Source organism: Ursus americanus, chromosome 1 (assembly GCF_024610735.1).
Source record: "Ursus americanus isolate L20-20 chromosome 1, mUrsAme1.1.p, whole genome shotgun sequence".
Classification (NCBI taxonomy): Eukaryota; Metazoa; Chordata; class Mammalia; order Carnivora; family Ursidae; genus Ursus; species Ursus americanus.
This window is the reverse complement of record NC_142127.1, coordinates 74,904,748-74,923,806: the sequence shown is the minus strand read 5'-3', so window position 1 is coordinate 74,923,806 and position 19,059 is coordinate 74,904,748. Positions and strand designations below refer to the sequence as shown.

General features: G+C 38.3%; 1 protein-coding gene across 5 annotated transcripts in view; it reads right to left on the bottom strand.

Moving 5' to 3' along the window:
• Positions 1 to 4,602: 4,602 nt before the first annotated feature.
• STRADB (STE20 related adaptor beta) overlaps positions 4,603 to 19,059 on the bottom strand; it is a 43,793-nt gene continuing 29,336 nt past the window's right edge. For 3 of the 5 annotated variants that reach the window (XM_045806497.2, XM_045806500.2, XM_045806498.2), the window contains exons 4-12: positions 13,724 to 13,823; positions 10,682 to 10,803; positions 9,626 to 9,734; positions 8,691 to 8,814; positions 7,299 to 7,470; positions 6,901 to 7,005; positions 6,516 to 6,745; positions 5,854 to 5,896; positions 4,603 to 5,382 (exon numbers count right to left, since the gene is read on the bottom strand). In XM_045806497.2, the coding sequence (XP_045662453.1) occupies positions 5,248 to 5,382; positions 5,854 to 5,896; positions 6,516 to 6,745; positions 6,901 to 7,005; positions 7,299 to 7,470; positions 8,691 to 8,814; positions 9,626 to 9,734; positions 10,682 to 10,803; positions 13,724 to 13,823 (1,140 nt within the window). In that variant the 3' untranslated portion in view covers positions 4,603 to 5,247. Of the gene's footprint in view, positions 5,407 to 5,853; positions 5,897 to 6,515; positions 6,746 to 6,900; positions 7,006 to 7,298; positions 7,471 to 8,690; positions 8,815 to 9,625; positions 9,735 to 10,681; positions 10,804 to 13,723; positions 13,824 to 19,059 lie in introns of all 5 variants that reach the window. The other 2 variants (XM_045806501.2, XM_045806502.2) reach the window with 1 other exon arrangement.

Below are 19,059 nucleotides of genomic sequence, written 5' to 3'. Positions count from 1 at the left end.
AATTCTCTATCACTACTTTGCCATTTTATTGTGTCTTGGTGTGGACCTCCTTGGGTTGATTTTATAAGGGGCTCACTATACCTCCTGTTTGTGGATGTGTTTCCTTCCCTAGACCAGGGAAGTTTTCAGCAATTTTTCAAATAAGTTTTCTTCCCCCTTTTCTCTTTCTTCTCCTTCTGGGATCCCTACAATGCAAATGTTATTGTTATACTTGATGGTGTGGCTGAGTTCCCTTAACCCATGTTCATTTTTTATGATTCTATTCGGCTTGATCACTTTCCATTACTCTGTCTTCCAACTTGCTGGTCTGTTTTTCTGCATCCTCTAGTCTACTATTTATTTCCTCTAGTGTATTTTTTAGTTTTTTAGTTCATCTCTGATTTTTCCCCCCATCTCTTTGTTGAGGGTCTCATTGAGATCCTTCTCTCTTTTCTCATGTCAATTATCTTTATGACCATTACTTTGAATTTTCTTTCTGGCATATTGCTTATATCCATCTCATTTAGCTCTTTGGTTGTGATTTTGTCCTGTTTCTTCATCTGGGGAATAGTCCTTTTTTGTTTTTTCTTTTTTTCTTTTCCCATTTTGTTTCTCTCTCTGTTCTCTATATTGGGAAAGTCAGCTACATCTCCTGATCTTCAAAGTAGTGGCCTTTTGAAGAAGAGGCCTGTAGTGCAATGTCCCCTGTTCACCAGAACCAGGAGCTTCAAGGGTGTCTCCTCTATGTGGTTGCATGCACTCTACTGTTGTGATTGAGCCACATTTGCCTTCTGGAATGGCTTTCTTTGCCTGTTGTGGGCAGGGTTTGGTCCCTGTGCTGTTAAGGGGCCAGTCTGAGGCTGTGTTGGGCATATAATTGGGTTGGAACAGATGCTTGCCCTCGGCCCATTTGCTGGGGTCAAGGGTTGCACGAAACTGTGCAGCATTCTCCCTGAGTTGCCCCCTATTGGTGGGTGGTAATGGCATTCAGATTAGATATCTGGCTCCAGCTCACTGTTGGGTCTACAAATTGGTGTGTATGGTTATCTTCCCCTCTCCCCAGAGTAGGAGTAACTCTGGAATGGCACTGGTCACTATGGGGGCTCCTTGTAGGATGTGACATTGTGGGGGCCATTTTGGAGAGACTCTTGGGTTGAGAGTTGAATGAGGTGGATCCACAGGAGAAAGCAGGGGCAGAGTGTGGTGTGTTAGCAAGCTAGGTGGAGTGTTCATGATGTTTTCTGCAGGTGTCCAGCTCTCTAGGCTGGGGGGGGGGGGTTGGCGGCAGTGGAGAAATGTTCCTGCCAGCTCTTTTGTTCTTGAACAAGTCTCCTAAAGATTCCTACCTCTCCAGCACATGTTCTGCGATAGTAAATAAATCTCTTTCCTATGTACCCAGGCACTTTGCTGCTTCGATGCTGTGTCTCAGCAGGATTGTTTGTTATGGCGTACCTTAAGGGTGGGGACTCAGTTTCTTATCACCCTCTGCTCTCCTAGGTCTAAGCCCGCTGATCTTTAAAGTACCAGGAGTTAAGCCCTGTTGATTGGAAACTTATCAAGTTAAGCCTCACTGCTTTTCAAAGCCAGATGTTGTGGTAACTCATCTTCCCAGTGCAGGCCCCCTGTGTCTGGGATGCCTGAAGGGTTGTCATTCCTCTCCTTTCTCTGTGCTTGTGGTGTCCCTCCCTTTTGTGGTTAGTCTTGCTGAGAGTTTGGGTACTGACTGCATCTCTGCCCCTCCTACCCTTTTCCTTATGGCCTCCTCTCCACAATTAACTATGGAGGGCCTGTTCTGCCTGTCTGGGTTGTTTGGAGGTTAGGTGCACTGATGTGGCTGTTATCTAGATGTAACCATGGGACAAGCTAGCTTAGGATCCTCCTACTCCACCATATTCCCAGGCTCCTATATGTTCTATTCTTATCAAGTACAGTATTTGGATCTTGTCAAACTTCACTCTTGAGAAAAACTTCACTTTACAGAATATTGGTCAGTTTCAATTTTTCTACCATAAATCATAAAGACTATAGGGCTTAAATAGAATTGGAAAATGGATTCTTGATCATTTAATCAAGAGGTAGTAATTATTTTGGGAGACCAAGAATTTCAGGTAATCTTTAAGGTTGTCAATATGTGTATCAGAGTGTAATTGGGAAATTAACTCTGGATCTTTCAAGTAGAAGGAACACAGAGAACTGGTTTCATTGGTGATGGAACTAAGGCTAAGAAACCAAAAGGGATGGTGAGGCAATCCAAAGATTAGCAAGAGCAGGAAGTGATACCAGCCCTCAGATGGAAGGGACAGCAATAAGTGGTGTTACCAGAGTTCTAAAGCCAGAAGACAAAGAAGATGCAGCTGCTGCCAGAGACACCACCAAAAAAAAAAAAAAAAAAAAAAAGGAAGTGGGACAAAAGGTGAGAAATACCACATTTCTTCTGTCTCCTTTTATACTCTGATCTTCCACTCATGCCTCCCTGGAAACCAGAGAGTGAGGGTGCATGGGAAATGTAGTCGTTTCCAATGAAGCAGAGCAGGGGAAGAGTGAATAAATGGATCTGAGAACTAACAGGCAATTGACCAGTAGTACTTAAGAGGAAAACCACTGACCTGGCTTGTAGTAGAGAAAATATTTACTAAATGAAAACTAAAATCCCTTTACCTCACTAAACTTCTAAAGGCAATATTGTAACACAATGGCAATATTGTAACATATCGAGTCGAAAATTTCCACAGGAATCAAAATTACCATAGACATCTCTCAAATTTTTTCAAGTCCTTTTTTTCAAAAACAAAAAACCCTCATAACCTTTATTCAAAGAAGAAGTCCTTAAATACTTATTAAATGACTACAATATACCAAACACCGCATAACAATAGGAGGGCATTTTGCTAAGGTGACTGTACTAGCTTGGTCCTTCAGAAAGCAGACACTAAGATGAAATTAGACATGTGCGGTAAGGCAGAGTAATGACTCTCCTCCCCCTCCCCCCACAAATATATCCACGTCCTAATCCCAGGAACCTGTGATTACATTACCTTACATGGTGAAAGAGACCTTGAAGCTGTGATTAAATTAAGGATCTTGAGTTGGGGAGATTATCTTGCATTTACGGGATAAGCCAAATAATAATGAGTCCTTACGAGAGAGAGGCAAAAGGGTCATTCAGAGATGTGATCTCTGAAGCAGAAGCTGGAATAATGTTGGTCCACAAAGGCAGGCAGGTAGTTTCTAGAAAGTGGCAAAGGCAGACTTCTCCCTAGGGCCCCTAGAAGGAATGTAGTTCTCTCAACCCATTTGAAATTTCTCACCTTTAGAACTATAAGAAAACAAATTTGTATTTTGTGCCACTAAATTTGTGGTAATTTGTTACATCAGAGATAGAAAATTAATACAGCAAGCAAGGAGCCTATGGTGCAAAATTTAAGGCAAGTGATCTCAGGATGAAGCTATCAATATCTATTGTGATGGTTAATTTCATGTGTCAGTTTTAACTGGGTCCCAGGGAGTCCATTTATTTGATCAAACATTATTCTGGCTATTTCTGTGAGGAAGTGTTTTGTTTTTTAGGAAACTAAATCTGTAGACTGAATAAAGCAGATTGCCTTCCTTGATGTGGGTGGGCCTCATCAGTTGAAGACCTGAATAGAACAAAGAGGTTGACTAGAATGACCCTCCCCTGAGTAAGAGGTAATTCCTTCTGCCTGACTGCCTTCAAATGGGGACATCAGCTTTTTCCTGTCTTTGGACTCAAACATCAGCTCTTTCTGGGTCTTTAGCCTGCCAGCCTTTGGACTAGAACCACATCATTAATTCTTCCGGGTCTCCAGGTTGCCCACTCACCTTGCAGATCTTGGGGCTTGTTAGTCTCCAGGGTAGTATGAGCCATATTCATTCCTTAAAATAAAGATCCTATTGTTCTGTTTCTCTAGAGAACTCTAATACTTCTCTAATACACAGGAGATCCGAGAGGCACTGCTTTGTGGCTTCAGAGTCCACATTTGCACTAACATCAACTCTCCACCCAGGCTCTATGGTTCCTGTTAGCCTCTTTCACCTATAGGAAATAGGAGGTTAGTAGATCACTACTACAGGTGATCTCAAGGCCTCAACTGGTATTCATGTTCTCTCCTCTTCCACCTTGGCAGGTCTTCATGGCTTACTTGATGGAGTAACTTGAGGAGAGCTGGCCAATAAACACGAAAAGGTTTGTGTTTCAAATTGTCTATTCATTTTTGCATTATTTCTCATCGGTTTTAATTCTTTAGTTTTAAGACAATCATCTGAATTTTTAATGTAATGTTAAATGAGATTAAGACAATCCATTAACTGAGGTAGGTCCCAATTTACCACAGTTTATATACTTTGAGACACATCTCTCTTTTTTGCTAATAAGGTAAAACCATTAATTAAGATCTCTATGTCCTTAAATGCTGCATCCCCTACAGGAGCAAGAATAATCATATAAAGTGCAAGAACATCTTTTGCCTCATTGAATAAATACCAGGTTGTCCCCAATTCATGTATGTTATGTAAATAAATCTGAGAAGGGGCTTTCCTTGGCAAAACAAATTAGACTCTGTGTTTCAGCTTTGTCAAATCACAAAGAAAAATAAAAGCATAAACTCAATTCAATAAATCTTTATTGAGCTCCCACGGGGTGCATGAATTTAGGATCTATAATTTACAGAAGTAGAAAAGTGTCACTTCTTTAGCCTCTTAAAAATGAAAAAAAAAAAGCAAATTACAACTTTTCTGTATATTTCAAGTGAATCATTTAATGTGAGGCCAGTTTGATATTACCATAAGTATTAACAGACTAAATGGTTTTGATGCCAGGATAAACTAGTCTGTTGGTCTAACAACAGCTGATCAAAAAGGCTAGAGAATCTGGAAGTAAAAAATATACTTGGAAGCACTGTCCTCTGAGGGCAACACAATGCTGAAAAAATTAACTGGCTCAAAAATTATATTGAAAGATCAAGGAGGGGAGTTAGTCACAGCTTGGGGGAAAAACAACTGAAAACAGATGACACTAAATGTAGCTAGATTCATTATTCTGAAGTTTTCCTGGAGTTATACTAGAACTCTGAGTTAACCAAATAGGTTATGAACTCATGCTCCTTTGAACAGAGTGGTTTTAAAACAATACAATCTCCAGTGCACCAACTGTATTTTCAAGTATAATTCTAGTATTTGTACCTAGCAATACAGAAGAAAAGCAGCAGGGAGAAAGTGTCAAGTATCTGGGACATAAAGGATTTGGCAGCCCTAGAATTCCCAGTTTGAGTCTTTTTCTTCAGGAAAATCACATTCCGGCTCAGTCCAAGGTGACATTGGAGACAGTGCTATTGATGGCTTAGGAGGCAACAGTGAAAGTATTGAATCCTGGCTTTCTTCTTTCATCTGTTAAAGAAACTCAAAATAAGGCTGTTGGTACATAAATTCAATACATTAGCTAGGTTAGCAATAAATGACTTCTTAAAAAGTAAAACGTGTTTACAATTGTTTTTAGGTATTTTCACTAAAAATGCCTTTGATCAGCTGAAAACAGGAAGAAGCAATAACCAAAAAACCTAATTTTTATCAGGAATATTTTGCCCCTTCATCTCTAGCCAAACTAAAATGTCTCTAATCAAAATATAAATTGAGAGTGTAGTAACATTTACTGATATTCTGGTTCTTTTACTCATTTTCTTTTGCAGAATGGAAATATTTTAGAAAGTCTATAATTGAACTACCAAAAGTTTTCTTATTTTTAACTTTAAGGAAGTCATTATTAAGAATCTTGGTTACCAAACTGTCCTATTAAGCCAACAAAATGAATTTTTAATAGTATTTGAAAATATCTAGACAACAGAAGAGAGATCAGCTTACCTGTTTGAAGAAAACATGGGACAATAAACTGCTTGCAGATGGTCTGAAATTTTTTTTAAAAAAAACCAGAACCTTGTATTATAAAAAATAGTCATATTTTTAGGTGTAAAAATATATTAGAAATTGGGTTTAGAGCTATAAAACTCTACACTAAAAAAACTGAAGCCCAATTCTTAGCGTCACCTTGACTAATGGGAAGAATTAATTTGAGAAATAACATTTATTATAAGGAAGCTATGCTAGGCATTAAGAGGCTAAAAAAAGATAAATAAGACACCTTATTTCTGAAATACTAACACTAATAGGTAGTTACAATATTATAGCAGCAACTAACATTTTTGTACTGCTTAGAAGTTTCTAAAATGTATTAACATAAATGCAGTAATTAATGTTCAGAAAGATGAACTGATTTTTACAAGATAACGTGGTCTCTGGTCTCAGCTGTATCATTTCTTAACCAAGTCTTCTGACTTCAGATCCAGTACTCCTCCCATTTGCTCATTGCCTCTACTTGTTTTAAGCACTGATATTTTCTGTATTAGACTATAATTTTTTATCAAAAGATAGAAGAGATTTGAATTTGGTGGGAAGGGAATATCACAAAGCTTCTATAAAATATAAAACACATAAGTTTGATGCTATTTACAAGTGGCCAATATTACCTTTTCTCAGGATCTTGTTGCAAACAGAGCTGGACCAAGCTAAAGAAGGCAGGAGAGAAAGTTTTTGAGGATGGAGTTTGCAATCTGTCACTAGCTCCTGTGCGAGTTCCACTGGAGACAAGTACACTTTCTCCAATCCCAGAGTCCACACCTGATCGGGAATTCTTCATTCTGGAGATACTAACATCCAATGGGCTATAAGGAGGACCTTTCAGTTTCTGTAACAACATCTAAAAGAAAGAAAAATTTCCTTCGACCCTTTTCAGAGAAACCATTAAAACAACAACCACAAAGATTCTAACAGCAAAGATGTTTAACAGAAATTGTCTAGAATATAAGGGATCTTATGAAAGAAAAGTAGTTTGGGGCTTTCAGTAGCATTTACCTGAGTCCTATGCATGTCCTGGAAAGGTACCTGCCCACTGGCCAATTCGCATGCTGTAATCCCAACACTGTAAATATCTGACTTTACATTATATCCATGTAAATCCTGTAGAACAATTAATTTGAAGTCCTTTAGTGAAAATAACTTAAAAAGTTAAATAAATGTGTTTTGAGAAAGGATGTTGAGAAATGGAAAAAACTCCTGAGAAATCAAGCTATACCTAAGTATGTGGTACAACCATTTTAAGACCCCTAACATAATAATTTTGACAAGAAAGAGGAAAAAAGTCTTGCAGTAGGCCATTCACCAATCCAAATCTAAGGGCACAATGGTCCTTTAGTCAAGCTCAGAAGACACTCAAGATGCACAGACAACCCAATACGAAGGCCACACCTGACCTGTCTCAGTAGTTCTGGGCTCAGCCACGGCTGCACTGATGTGCTGAACTGTGGGAAATCATACACAGCCCTATGCCTCTGTCCGTGCTTAACCAAACTATGCAGGTGGGACAGGCCAGAGAGGGTCACTAGGCCATCACCAGAAATGAGGATATGGCTGGCTTTAATACTCCTAGAACAAAAAGAAACAATCCTAAATACTAGGAAATTGGCCAATGAAGAATAAAAATCTGGTCAGAACAAATCCATGTATTCTCTTGGAAATTAAATACTCTTTATAAAATTACAAAATAGCACACTTATATGTAAGTGTGCTTATACAAACACATATATACACACATATATGTATACATATACATATGAAATGTTCGGGGAATTAAGGAATCCTTTTAAGGATTTAATACAGCATTAGAACAAGGGAAAATACAACTGACAGCCACATTTGGAAGAGATAATATTTTTTTCAAACTAGGAATGGAATCAAATTATTAATTTCACTATTTTAGGATACGGTTGCAAAATACCCAAAGAGAAGTCTAAAAAGTCAAGTAATATTTGAAGCATAAAGTTAGAATCTGAAGTTAAATGCAGGATTATTCAATAAAAGGCAGCCTCTCATGGTATGAACATCATTTACAAAGATATCCTCTATAAAAATTTCCTTTGTCAGATAAATTATACAAGAGCCTTGTTTTTCATCCAAAATACTCAATTCGGAAAGTAACAGAGTAGGATGGCCAACAGTCTGGTTAACTATAATAAAACCTTGATTAATTATAGTCTGTTAGAACTCCTCAGTTAACCAGAATGTTCCTAAAATTAAATAGTATGAAAAAAGCTTTAAAGAGATTGAAATGAACAGTAACAAAAATAAGCTTCTTTAAAAATAATTAAAAGGGAAAAAGTTCCAGTATGTCATAAAACAATATTGTTTTTAACATTCAGCCAATTACTTCTGCATCTATAGTTTAAAAATAAGTGATATTTAATATGATAATTTTAAGGTGCTACAAAATATTTAAGAAATCAAAGAAAGGTTTAGTTCCAACTTGTACATGATATAAATATGACACAGAGCTGAAAAGCAGATAAAGAAGCTCTTTATTTGCTTAAGAAAAATAAGAGACGACCAAGACCCCAGAGTTCCACAAGGCAGGTGCTCCCCCAGAACACTGAGCACAGCATCTGGCAAGGAGGATGTGGTCTGAACATTTTTAGTGAATGAACATAAAATGTAAACAATTACTGTACCTACTGGCCCGGTTCCTCCCTCAGTTTTCATTTATGAGTTTCCTATCTCTCTTAATACTCAACTGCTCCTTCCTAAAATGTCCTTAAAGGATTTCTTCCACTTAAATCCTTTCGTTCTGTAAAATACAAATAAGTAAATACCTGTGAATACAGCCATTTTGATGCAGATAGCTCAACCCTCTCACTGCTCCAAAGAGAATGTTTCTTATTAAAGTTTCACTCATTCCTTCAGGAAAGTAAGTCTTCAAGAGTTGACTTGCCGAACCTGAAAGAAACACCTGAAATCTTTAATTGAACATTGAAAATGACCCTGCTTCTAACTATGTTTTACATGTTCTTTCAACCATAAACTCACACATACACACCTGTTATGTTTTAGAGTCTAACCACTATCCTATGATGCAAAGATAATTTTCCTTCAAGAATCTTCAAAAAGACCTTTCTAATGATACTCTGGAGATTAGAAAATTATCAATTTTCAGTATTACTGAGAAAATTGGGGATAGATTTATTTTTCAATCCACAGGCAATTCACAAAAGTTGTCCTAAAAAAATCAAAGCTCTAGAATCCATTCATTTATTTATTCAATACACTTATTGAACACTTTGTGTGAGGAACGGTATGAGCACCAAAATGAAAAATACATGATCCTGGCCTCAAGAACCTCAAGTCCAGTGAAATGAGACAGGTACACACACAGTTGTTTACCACATAGTAAAGTAAGTTTACAGTGAGAGAAACTGGGACAGAGATGGTGTGCACAGGTGAAGAAACATTCTACCTGAAGACCTACAGTGGCTCTCAATTAATAGGCAGGAAACTGAAGGGAAGAAACAGTTTGTTCAAAGGCAAGGACTTCTTAGGGAAGCAGTACTAGTTTCACTGACGATCAGACCCATTCTGCTTTTTGCCAAAGACTAAAATTCAACATGAACCAGATATAGAAATTTATCATGAAATCTGGATTTGGCCACCAGATTTATAAATTAAAAGTAGTAACTCATAAATCTAAGATTCCACTCAGTATTATAGCTTCCAGGCTAAACTATGAGTTATTTTATCTGAGTTTTCTTACCATAAGCCATAAATGGAGAAATAACCCAAAGCCAGCTGCCAACAGTGAAAACAGTCCAATAAGTTGTAATATTGGGGTGCCGGAAAAAGTGGGATAGAATCACTGCTTTCTAGGATAAACACAAGAGACAAGACATTTAAAAACAACCTTTTTCCCCCCTTATGATGAAAATAACAGCAGAGGTAGCAGCTAACACTCAGCACAGCTTATTAGTACTAAGCACTGTTCTCGGTGCTGTCATCTCTTTAAATGTCACCACCACGACACGAAGTATGTCATATGATCATTCCTATTTTACAGGAGAGAAACAGGAAGTAAGAAACTTGGAAATAAGTCAGAAAGCTTGTTGAAAAGCACATAATCAATAAAAGGAGAGGAAGTGAGATGTGAACTTAGTCTGACTCCTAAGGTCGTACTTTTAATAACTATACTATGTTCTTGCTACAGAAACATTTAAAAATACATAAAACTATGAAGATAATCACTTCTAACACTAAATCACAGAGACAACCACTGTTAACATTTCATTGTAATTTCTTTAGGTTTTCTGTGCAATACACATGTGTACGTGTAAGTACTTTAAAAATGGGGACAATATCAAAACAATGTTTTCCCTCTTTATATCAAAAATTATTAGTGACAAAGAAAATGGTATTATAATATTCCCAAAATGGAATTCTGTTAAAATATATCAATTCAGAAGTTGATTTTACTTATTACTTAGCTGGATGAAAAGGAAACTGTTTGCTTTTGTTTTTTTCTATTTCCCTGTATGACTATTTGTGATTGGACTAGGAGGGTTGTAAATCTCCAGATCAGCATTTTGAATTTGATATTCATTTGAAAGAATTTACAGTAGTTACAAAAGTTTGAATATATTTGTTCTTTCATGGATCTGGCTTCCAAGTATTATTTCTAATTCTGTTATTGCATGTTTATTAGAAGAAAGAAATCTAACTTTCTCTAACAGAAAGAACTATAATTTGGGGTAAAAATTCTTACAGATGTAATCTTGTCAAATAGACATTAAATATATCATTTTTCTCATATTGTTACCTGTAAAGCTTTCAGGCGTTCATCAGTGCAGTTTTCCAGATTTGTAATTTTTACAGTCACCAGTGTTCCTGTGGGAGTATGACGGGCAAGATGGACAGTCGTCAAGTTGTCAAATCCTCTTCCTATAATCAGATGTAAAACTCATGTTAGCAACCAAAGAAGAAAAAACTTGATAATTTGGACATCATCAAAATTTAAACATTCTGCTCGTCAAGAAAACACTGTTAAGAAAATGAAAAGATAAACCACTGACTGAAAGTATTGCTACTTATATCTGACAAGCCTTACACCCAGCATATATAAAAAATTCTTACAACTCTATAGGAATTCTTACAATTCTATACAACCCTATACTAAATTTAAAAATGCGCAGATTATATAGGCAATCCACAAAAGAAGATATAGGAATGTCTAATAAGTACATGGAAAAATGCTCAAGATAGAGAAATGCAAATTAAAACCACAATGATATACCATTACATATCTATTATAATGGCTCAAATTGTGACTTGATAAACAAATTATGACAAATTCAAACACTGGAATATTATCCAGCAATCCCTGAACCACTGATGTGCTTTCTGTTTGTCACATAAATGGTATCATAAAGAATGCAGTCCTTCGTGTCTGGCTTTTTTCACTAAACATCATGTTTTTGAGACTATTCCATGTAGTTGTGTTTCAGTAGTTTCTTTTTATTGCTGAGTAGTAATCCACTGTATGGATACACCACAATTTATCCATTCACAAGTTGACAGATATTTGGGTTGTTTTTGAGGTTTGGTGACTATAAATAAAACTGCCAAAATATTCTTTAATTAGGCATCTGTTTTCATTTCTCTTTGGCAAATATTTACAAATGGGAGGGCTGGGTCATGTATATTTAACCTTATAAGAAGTTGCCAAACTGGCTTTGAGAATGTCAGAACCATTTTTATTCCCACATCAACGTATGAGAGCTACAATATACTCACCAGCATTTGGTGTCATCAATTTTTAACATTTAAGACACCTGGAGTGACACCTATCAATAGAAGCCTAATAAATGTTAGCCCCTCCCTCTCTCCACAGTCACCAAATTGTGCCATTTATCTTTGTTTTGTTTTTTTTTAATAATTTTTATTTTGTTATATAGTCACCATACAGTACATCCCCAGTTTTTGATGCAATATTCCATCATTCATTATTTGCGAATAACACCCAGTGCACCATGCAATACGTGCCCTCCTTACTACCCATCACGAGCCTATCCCATTCCCCTACCCCCCTCCCCTCTGAAGCCCTCAGTTTGTTTCCCAGAGTCCACAGAACTCTTGTGGTTCATTCCCCCTTCTGTTTACTGAAGTTAATCACAAATTCACCCCTTCTACTCCAGTGTCGGCATGACTGCCATAGTTCAAGTCCTGTCCTCTGTCGCTGGTCACATATAGTGACTTCCCCACCATGCCCTGCATTCTCAACCAAGGCATGGTTGAGAATTAGTGGGGAAACAATACTTCGAAAGCCTACACCCAGGTCCCATTCACCAGAAATTTTAAGTCAGTAGGCCGGTGATGGGATATAGACACTGTAATTTTTAAAGACTCAGGTGATATGAATGATCCTTTCAGTTGTAAATCACTGATCTACATCTTCCAGACTGCTGCCTGGAACTGCTGCCAGTTTTCCTTCTAAATTCAGCATTTTATCAATAGAAAGGTTCTACAGTGCAGCACCTCTCCAGTCAGAAAGGTTTGCTTTCAAATCACTAGCTATAGGGCTGTTACTTAAATTCTCAGAGCCTCAGTATCCTCGTCAGACAAATGGGTGTGGTAAAAGGCTGACGTGAAAAAGTACACATGAAATGTTGAGCACAGTGCCTGTTAGATGATATTATAACCACTGTCACCATTCCACAATGTATCTCAGACACAGAGAGGATAAATTCCAAACTTGTGCCTTAAATTCTTTGAGAAATGAAGTGGGTAAGTTGTGAGGGATGACAAGAGTCTGAACTTCTAAATACATCATATGAAATCTTTCACAATGTGTTACAAACCTCCCTTTCCAGATTTGTCTCCTACCACTGCCTACTCTCCCTCTGTTCCCTCTTGTAGGCAAAGATCATCTGTGGGGTAGCTCCCCTCTAACCATCTTTCCTCAGTCATCTACTGAAATTACCTTTTTTTTTTTCTTTTTACCTTTTTTAAATTGACACCATCTGAACGTCCTTTCTAATTTGGGGGCATTTTCCACCAGTGCTATTTAGAAATGTCAGATCCTTATTTTCTCTTGATCTCCTTGATACTGGCATGGGAAGGTCAATGACTTAAGTTTAGCCAAATGAAGGATGGAGTTAGTGACAAACAGAAGCAGAGGCCATCAGAACTCACTGCAGTGGGTTCCAATATCTAGGATGTAAGTACTCTAACAGGTAGTACGCTAAATAGGCTGTTTCCATGCCAAAGCCCTGACTCTGGTTCTAGTTACATAGATTTTCTTAGTTTCTTCCAAGTCTCTCCTCTCTCTAGAGAACAATTGTGTCAGTTAGCAATACTGTTCAAAAAATTCCTCTCTTAAGTCAGTCAGGATTGTTTTCTGTTGTAACAAAAACCCTGAGTAGAACATTTAGTAAACGTTTCCTCATTCTTCAGGATCCTGCTTGCTTCTGTAACCTTTCTTGACTCTCAGAGTAGTCAAGATGGATGGTCAGATGTTCCATCTTTTCTGTCCCCATAACAACACACCTCTACTACAGGACCCTCTAGTACATACACAGGACTATCTTATGTGTTCATCTTCCCAGAGAGAATATGGATTCCTCAAGTGTTTTACATGGTTTTATATGCCTAGCATCTAATATAGTATCTGCAGTGTTTAATAGATATTTCTGAATATTTACAACAAATGTTTCACATGTATACGGCTATTAATAGATCTGTCTGACACAATCAACATCTAGTTTTATGCCATAGGTGACAACAGAAAAAGACCTGCCTACAAAATAATCTTTTTGTCATCAATTTCATTTCTAACAATGAAGGGTCAACCCAGAATAATTACCTATTTCCACTTGGAGTTCATAGTGAGAAACGTTGGTGGAACAGATCACATCCTTGGCTCTAGTGGATGGAGGCAATTGGGAAAAGGCTGGCACATCAACCTGTATTATTTTAAAAAGATGAAAACAAAATAAACTTTTTTGGTCCCCCATTTTAGTTTCCTACCCTAATATAAAATACTGGTATTTTATTTCAAACACACAAGCGCTCATTAGGAAAGCACCAGAAGGTGGCTTAAGACACTGTTTCAAGATCTAAAAAGAATTTACAATTGCTAATAAGTGGTTAGTTAACAAGCTATCAGCATGTAAAGGGGGAGAGGGTGGAAAAAGCAGATTTATAGGTAGCAAAGAATACTTTCTTGCACAATTTCCAGTAAGCATTTTTAGGAGTTGCTAGAAACAGCTATTAATTCCTCAGGGTATCTCATAAATACGTGAAGGGAAGAAATGCAAGGACCTGTGAGGAATATTCTATACTTTTGCTCTTGCTTCAAGTGGTTGCCAGTTGTATCTATTACACACATAAGTACCTGATCAGCTAGTGGAGGTGTTAACAAATCAAGGAAAAATTTCCACATTGCAGCCTATTAAAATTGCTGACATTTTTCACAAGATGAAATGAATCAGAAGGGAGACAAGAAAGAAAAACCTCAAGAGATGGGAGAATAGGGTACAGACTTCCTGAGTTAATGACCATGTCACTAAACGAGGTCTCATGGGGGTGCTTTAGGATCAGAGTCTTAGGCTTGTACCAGATCCCAGTCACAGTGAAATAACACACACACAGACGAAAGACGAGGCCAACACCACTAGTGTCATATGATAGCCAAGAGGACCTCCCAAAAGACAGCCGTACAAAAGACACTTGGGAGGCTTCACAAGCACCAGCAGGTGGCAAGAATCTTGTTACTGCCTCCAAGGTAGACAGAAGGAAGAATGGGATTAGAAATGACATTACTGTGTAGTAGTTGTGCTGCTTTTTACATCCTTGATTCTACATGTTCCCTAAACTTTTAAAGGAGCAGAAAAAATACAAGCTCACAGTTAAAGAATAAAGGTAAATATTGTTCAAAAGGGGTGAAAGACTATAAAAAGAAATCCTATTACAATTGGAAATAATCCCAATAAAGAAAAGAAATCTAAATAAATAATTTCTTCAGAACAGGTAGTCTTCAAATTACCTCAGAATGAAAGAACACAAATAAGAGACAGAAAGAAGAACATATAACAGTATTTTTTTTAATTTTAAAGTGATAACCTATAAGCCTGTCGGGAAGGCTAGAGCACTGAATGAACTGAAGTTTACAGTTCACTGTTAGAGAAAAATGGATTGGTTACCAGATGATGGACTGAAATCAAGCTAATCAACCTCTTCTTCGCTTCCATCTATTCCATTAGGGAAATGGTTGTTGTTTTTTTGTTTTGTTTTGTTTTGTATTGTTTTGTTTTAAAATAGGCTCCATGCCCAATATGGGGCTTAAACTCACAAACCTGAGATTAAGAGTCCAATGCTCTACCAACTGAGCCAGCCAGGCGCCCCAGGATAGTTTTCTTTAAAATAGAAGGGGCGGGGCACCTGTGTGGCTCAGTTGGTTGGGCATTTAACTCTTGGTTTTTTGCTCAAGTCATGATCTCAGTGTCGTGGGATCAAGCCCTGTGTCAGGCTCTGTGCTCAGTGCAGACAAAGTCTGCTTGGGATTCTTTTCCTCTTCCTCCCCCTCTGTTCCTCCCCCTACTTGTGCGCATGTGCATGCATGCTCTCTCTCCCCCAAATAAAATCTTTAAAAATAAAAAAATAAAATAGAAGGGACATATGTTGTAAATAAGTAGCTGAAGTCCAAAACAAAGTGTTTTAAATAGGTTCAAAGTTACCAGCCAAAGACAATTATATCTAGGATATTAGGTCTGCAGAAGTAGTAGTACTGAGAAGAAAAACCACAATGAAAATAGTCAAATACTGACACAATTTTCAAAAAAGGATGAAAACTACAAAGGCTTGATACACTTGTCCAGTAAAGTCTAAAATCAAATTAATAGATAGATGAGTTATGGACACTTAAGAAAACAACAAGGTAATCACAAGAAGACAGCAAAGGTTTACCAAGAGTGAATCATCCTAAACTAAGCTCATTTCTTTTTTTGATTTGATGACTAGATAATTAGCAAAAATCATGGCAGGGTCAGCCTTCCAGGGAAGATGGTAGAGTAGGAGGATCCTAAGCTCATCTCATACCACAGATACACCAACTACCCACATCAGTGTAAATAACCCAGAAAATAGCCTGAAGACTAGCAGAACAGATTCTCTACAGTTAATCATACAGAAGATACCACATCAAAAAAATGGTAGGAAGGGTAGACGTGAGGTCTGGAACCAAAATGACCCACAAGACTGCAGGAGGGACAGACACTGCAAGCATGGAGAAGGGAGAGGAGCAGATCCCACACCAGGCAACACATTCACAGGGGACCTGCACTGGGAAGATGAATCCCCATAACATTTGATTGTGAAAACCAGAGGAGTTTCATGAGTTTTTACAATCAGTGGGACTTAACACCTGGTAATTTAAAAGTCAGCTCTGGGCTCTGGGCTCAGCTCTGGGAAAGCCAGAGCACAACAAACAATCCTTCTAAGATAAAGCACTGAAGCAGTAGTTTGAAAAACACCTGGAGTATACAGGAGGAGATTTATTTTCTAATCTTAGAATACATACTTGGAGGGGCAGGAATCTTTAGATTTCCCCAAGAACAAAAGAGCTGGAAGGGAGCCATTTCCCTCCCCAATCCCCAACATAGAGACATACACACCTACACCTCCAGGAACACTCTCCAACTAGCTCATTAACAGCATGCCTGGCCCCCACATTCTCCTGCAGACCTGCCCTCAGAGGAATTCCATCCAAGGCAGAGTCACAGAATTGCACTGTGGAGGCAGTCTAGACAACAGCCAGTATCACTCCAAAGTGACTCTTACCACAGGAAGAGGGGAAGATAACCATACACACCAATCTGACCCTGACCCCAGCAGTAGGGGGGCAAACATCTGGTCTGACTGACTACAGGCCACCCACCCACCAATAAAAGCTTCTCAGGGGATAATACAGGGAGAGCACACTGCAATTGGGTGTGACCGTAGCACTGGCAAATGCTTGGTCTGACCCTTCTTAAGCTCAAGGCAGCCCCAAACTGGCCATTCACAACACTGGGACCAAAACCTGCCAACAACCAGCAGAAAGAACTATTGCAGATCACTGGACTGAAGGCAAACACTGCTCAGCCACATCAGGACACAAACAACACACATAGGAGACACCCCTGAAGCACTTGGTTCTAGTGCCGTGCAGGGCACTGCAGAACCTCTTTTTCAGAAGGCCACTTGCTACTTTTAAGAGAAGGAGAAGTAGCTGACTTTTCTAACACACAGAAACAGAGAAAGTTAGACAAAATGAGGAGTCAGAGGAATATGTCTCAAATGAAAACGGAGGACAAAATCACAGCAAAAGAGCTAAACAAAACAGAGATAATATGCCTGATACAGAATTTAAAGTAATGGTCATAAAGATACTCACGGGACTTGAGAAAAGAGTGGAGGATCTCTAGTGAGACCTCCAACAGAGATAGAAAATATAAACAAGAACTAAGCAGAGATGAGGAATACAATAATTCAAAACATACTAGAGGTAATAATTAGTAGACTAGACGAAGCAAAGACTGGATCAGTGACCTGTAAGAGTAATAAAAAACCATCAAGCCAACAGCAAAAAGATGAGAATAGATTAAGGGAACTCACCAACACCATCAAGCCCAGCAACATTTGCATTATGGAGATCCCAGAAAGAGCAGAAAAAGGGGCAGAAAATTTATTTGAAGAAGTAATAGCTGAAAACATCCTGAATCTGGGGAAGGAAATAGGAATCCAGATCTAGCAGGTACAGAGAGCCCCCAACAAAATCAATCCAAGAAGGTCCACACCAAAAACATAATAATTAAAATAGCAGGGGCGCCTGGGTGGCACAGCGGTTGGGCGTCTGCCTTCGGCTCAGGGCGTGATCCCGGCGTTGTGGGATCGAGCCCCACATCAGGCTCCTCCGCTATGAGCCTGCTTCTTCCTCTCCCACTCCCCTGCTTGTGTTCCCTCTCTCGCTGGCTGTCTCTATCTCTGTCGAATAAATAAATAAAATCTTTAAAAAATAATAATAATTAAAATAGCAAAAGGTAGTGATAAAAAGAGAATTTTAAAAGCAGCAAGAAAACAGTTACATACAAGGGAAACGTGGGGAGTGGTTCAGTTGGTTAAGCATCTGCCTTTGGCTCAGGTCATGATCCTGGAGTCCCAGGATGGAGCCCCAAATCAGGCTCTCGTCTCAGCGGGGATCTGCTTTTCCCTCTGCTCCTCCCCCCCCACCTTGTGCTCTCCCTCTCTCTCTCAAATAAATAAATAAGATCTTTAAAAAGAGAGAGGGAAAAAAAACTGCATAAGACCATCAACTGACTTTCTAGCAAAAACTTTGCAAGCCAGAAGAAAGTAGCATGATATATCCTAAGTGCTGAAGGAAAAAACCTGCAACCAAGAATACTCTATCCAGCAAGGCTATCATTCAGGATGGAAAAGACAAAAAGTTTCCCAAACAAAAGTTAAAGGAATTCATCAACACTAAACCAGCCTTACCAGAAATGTTAAAGGGGATTCTTTGAATGGCAAGGAAAGGCTATAAGCCAGGATTTAAAAAGTAGGAAGCACAAAAGCAGTAAAATTAAGTATAACTATAAAAATCAGTCAGGGGATTCACAAAATAAAAATATGTAAATTATGAGACTATACACATAAAAGGTGGGGCGGGAGTAAAATTTTAGTGCTTTTAGAAGGGTTCAAATTTAAGCTACCATCAACTTAATATAAACTGCTATATGCATAAGATGTTATATATAAACCTAACAGTAATGACAATTCAAAAACCTGTAATAAATATGCAGTAAGTAAACAAAGGAATCCAAGCATATAAAAAGAGCCATCAAACCACGAGAAAAGAGAGCAAGAGAAGGAAGGAAGAGAGAACTACAAAATCAACTGTGGAACAACAAAATGTCCATAACTGCATACCTCTAATTATTTTGAATGTAAATGGACTAAATGGTGCAATCAAAAGACATAGGGTGGACCGGAGAGTTATGCAGGGTCTCAGTTCTGGTAGAGGTAGTGATAGGTCTCATTTCATAAGCAGACCAGGGCACACCTAGTTGGAACTCACCACACTCAGGCCAAGGACCAAACACCACCCACAGCAGGGAAGAAGAGCCTCTACAGATGACCAGCCTGAAGGACAGAGCATCCAGA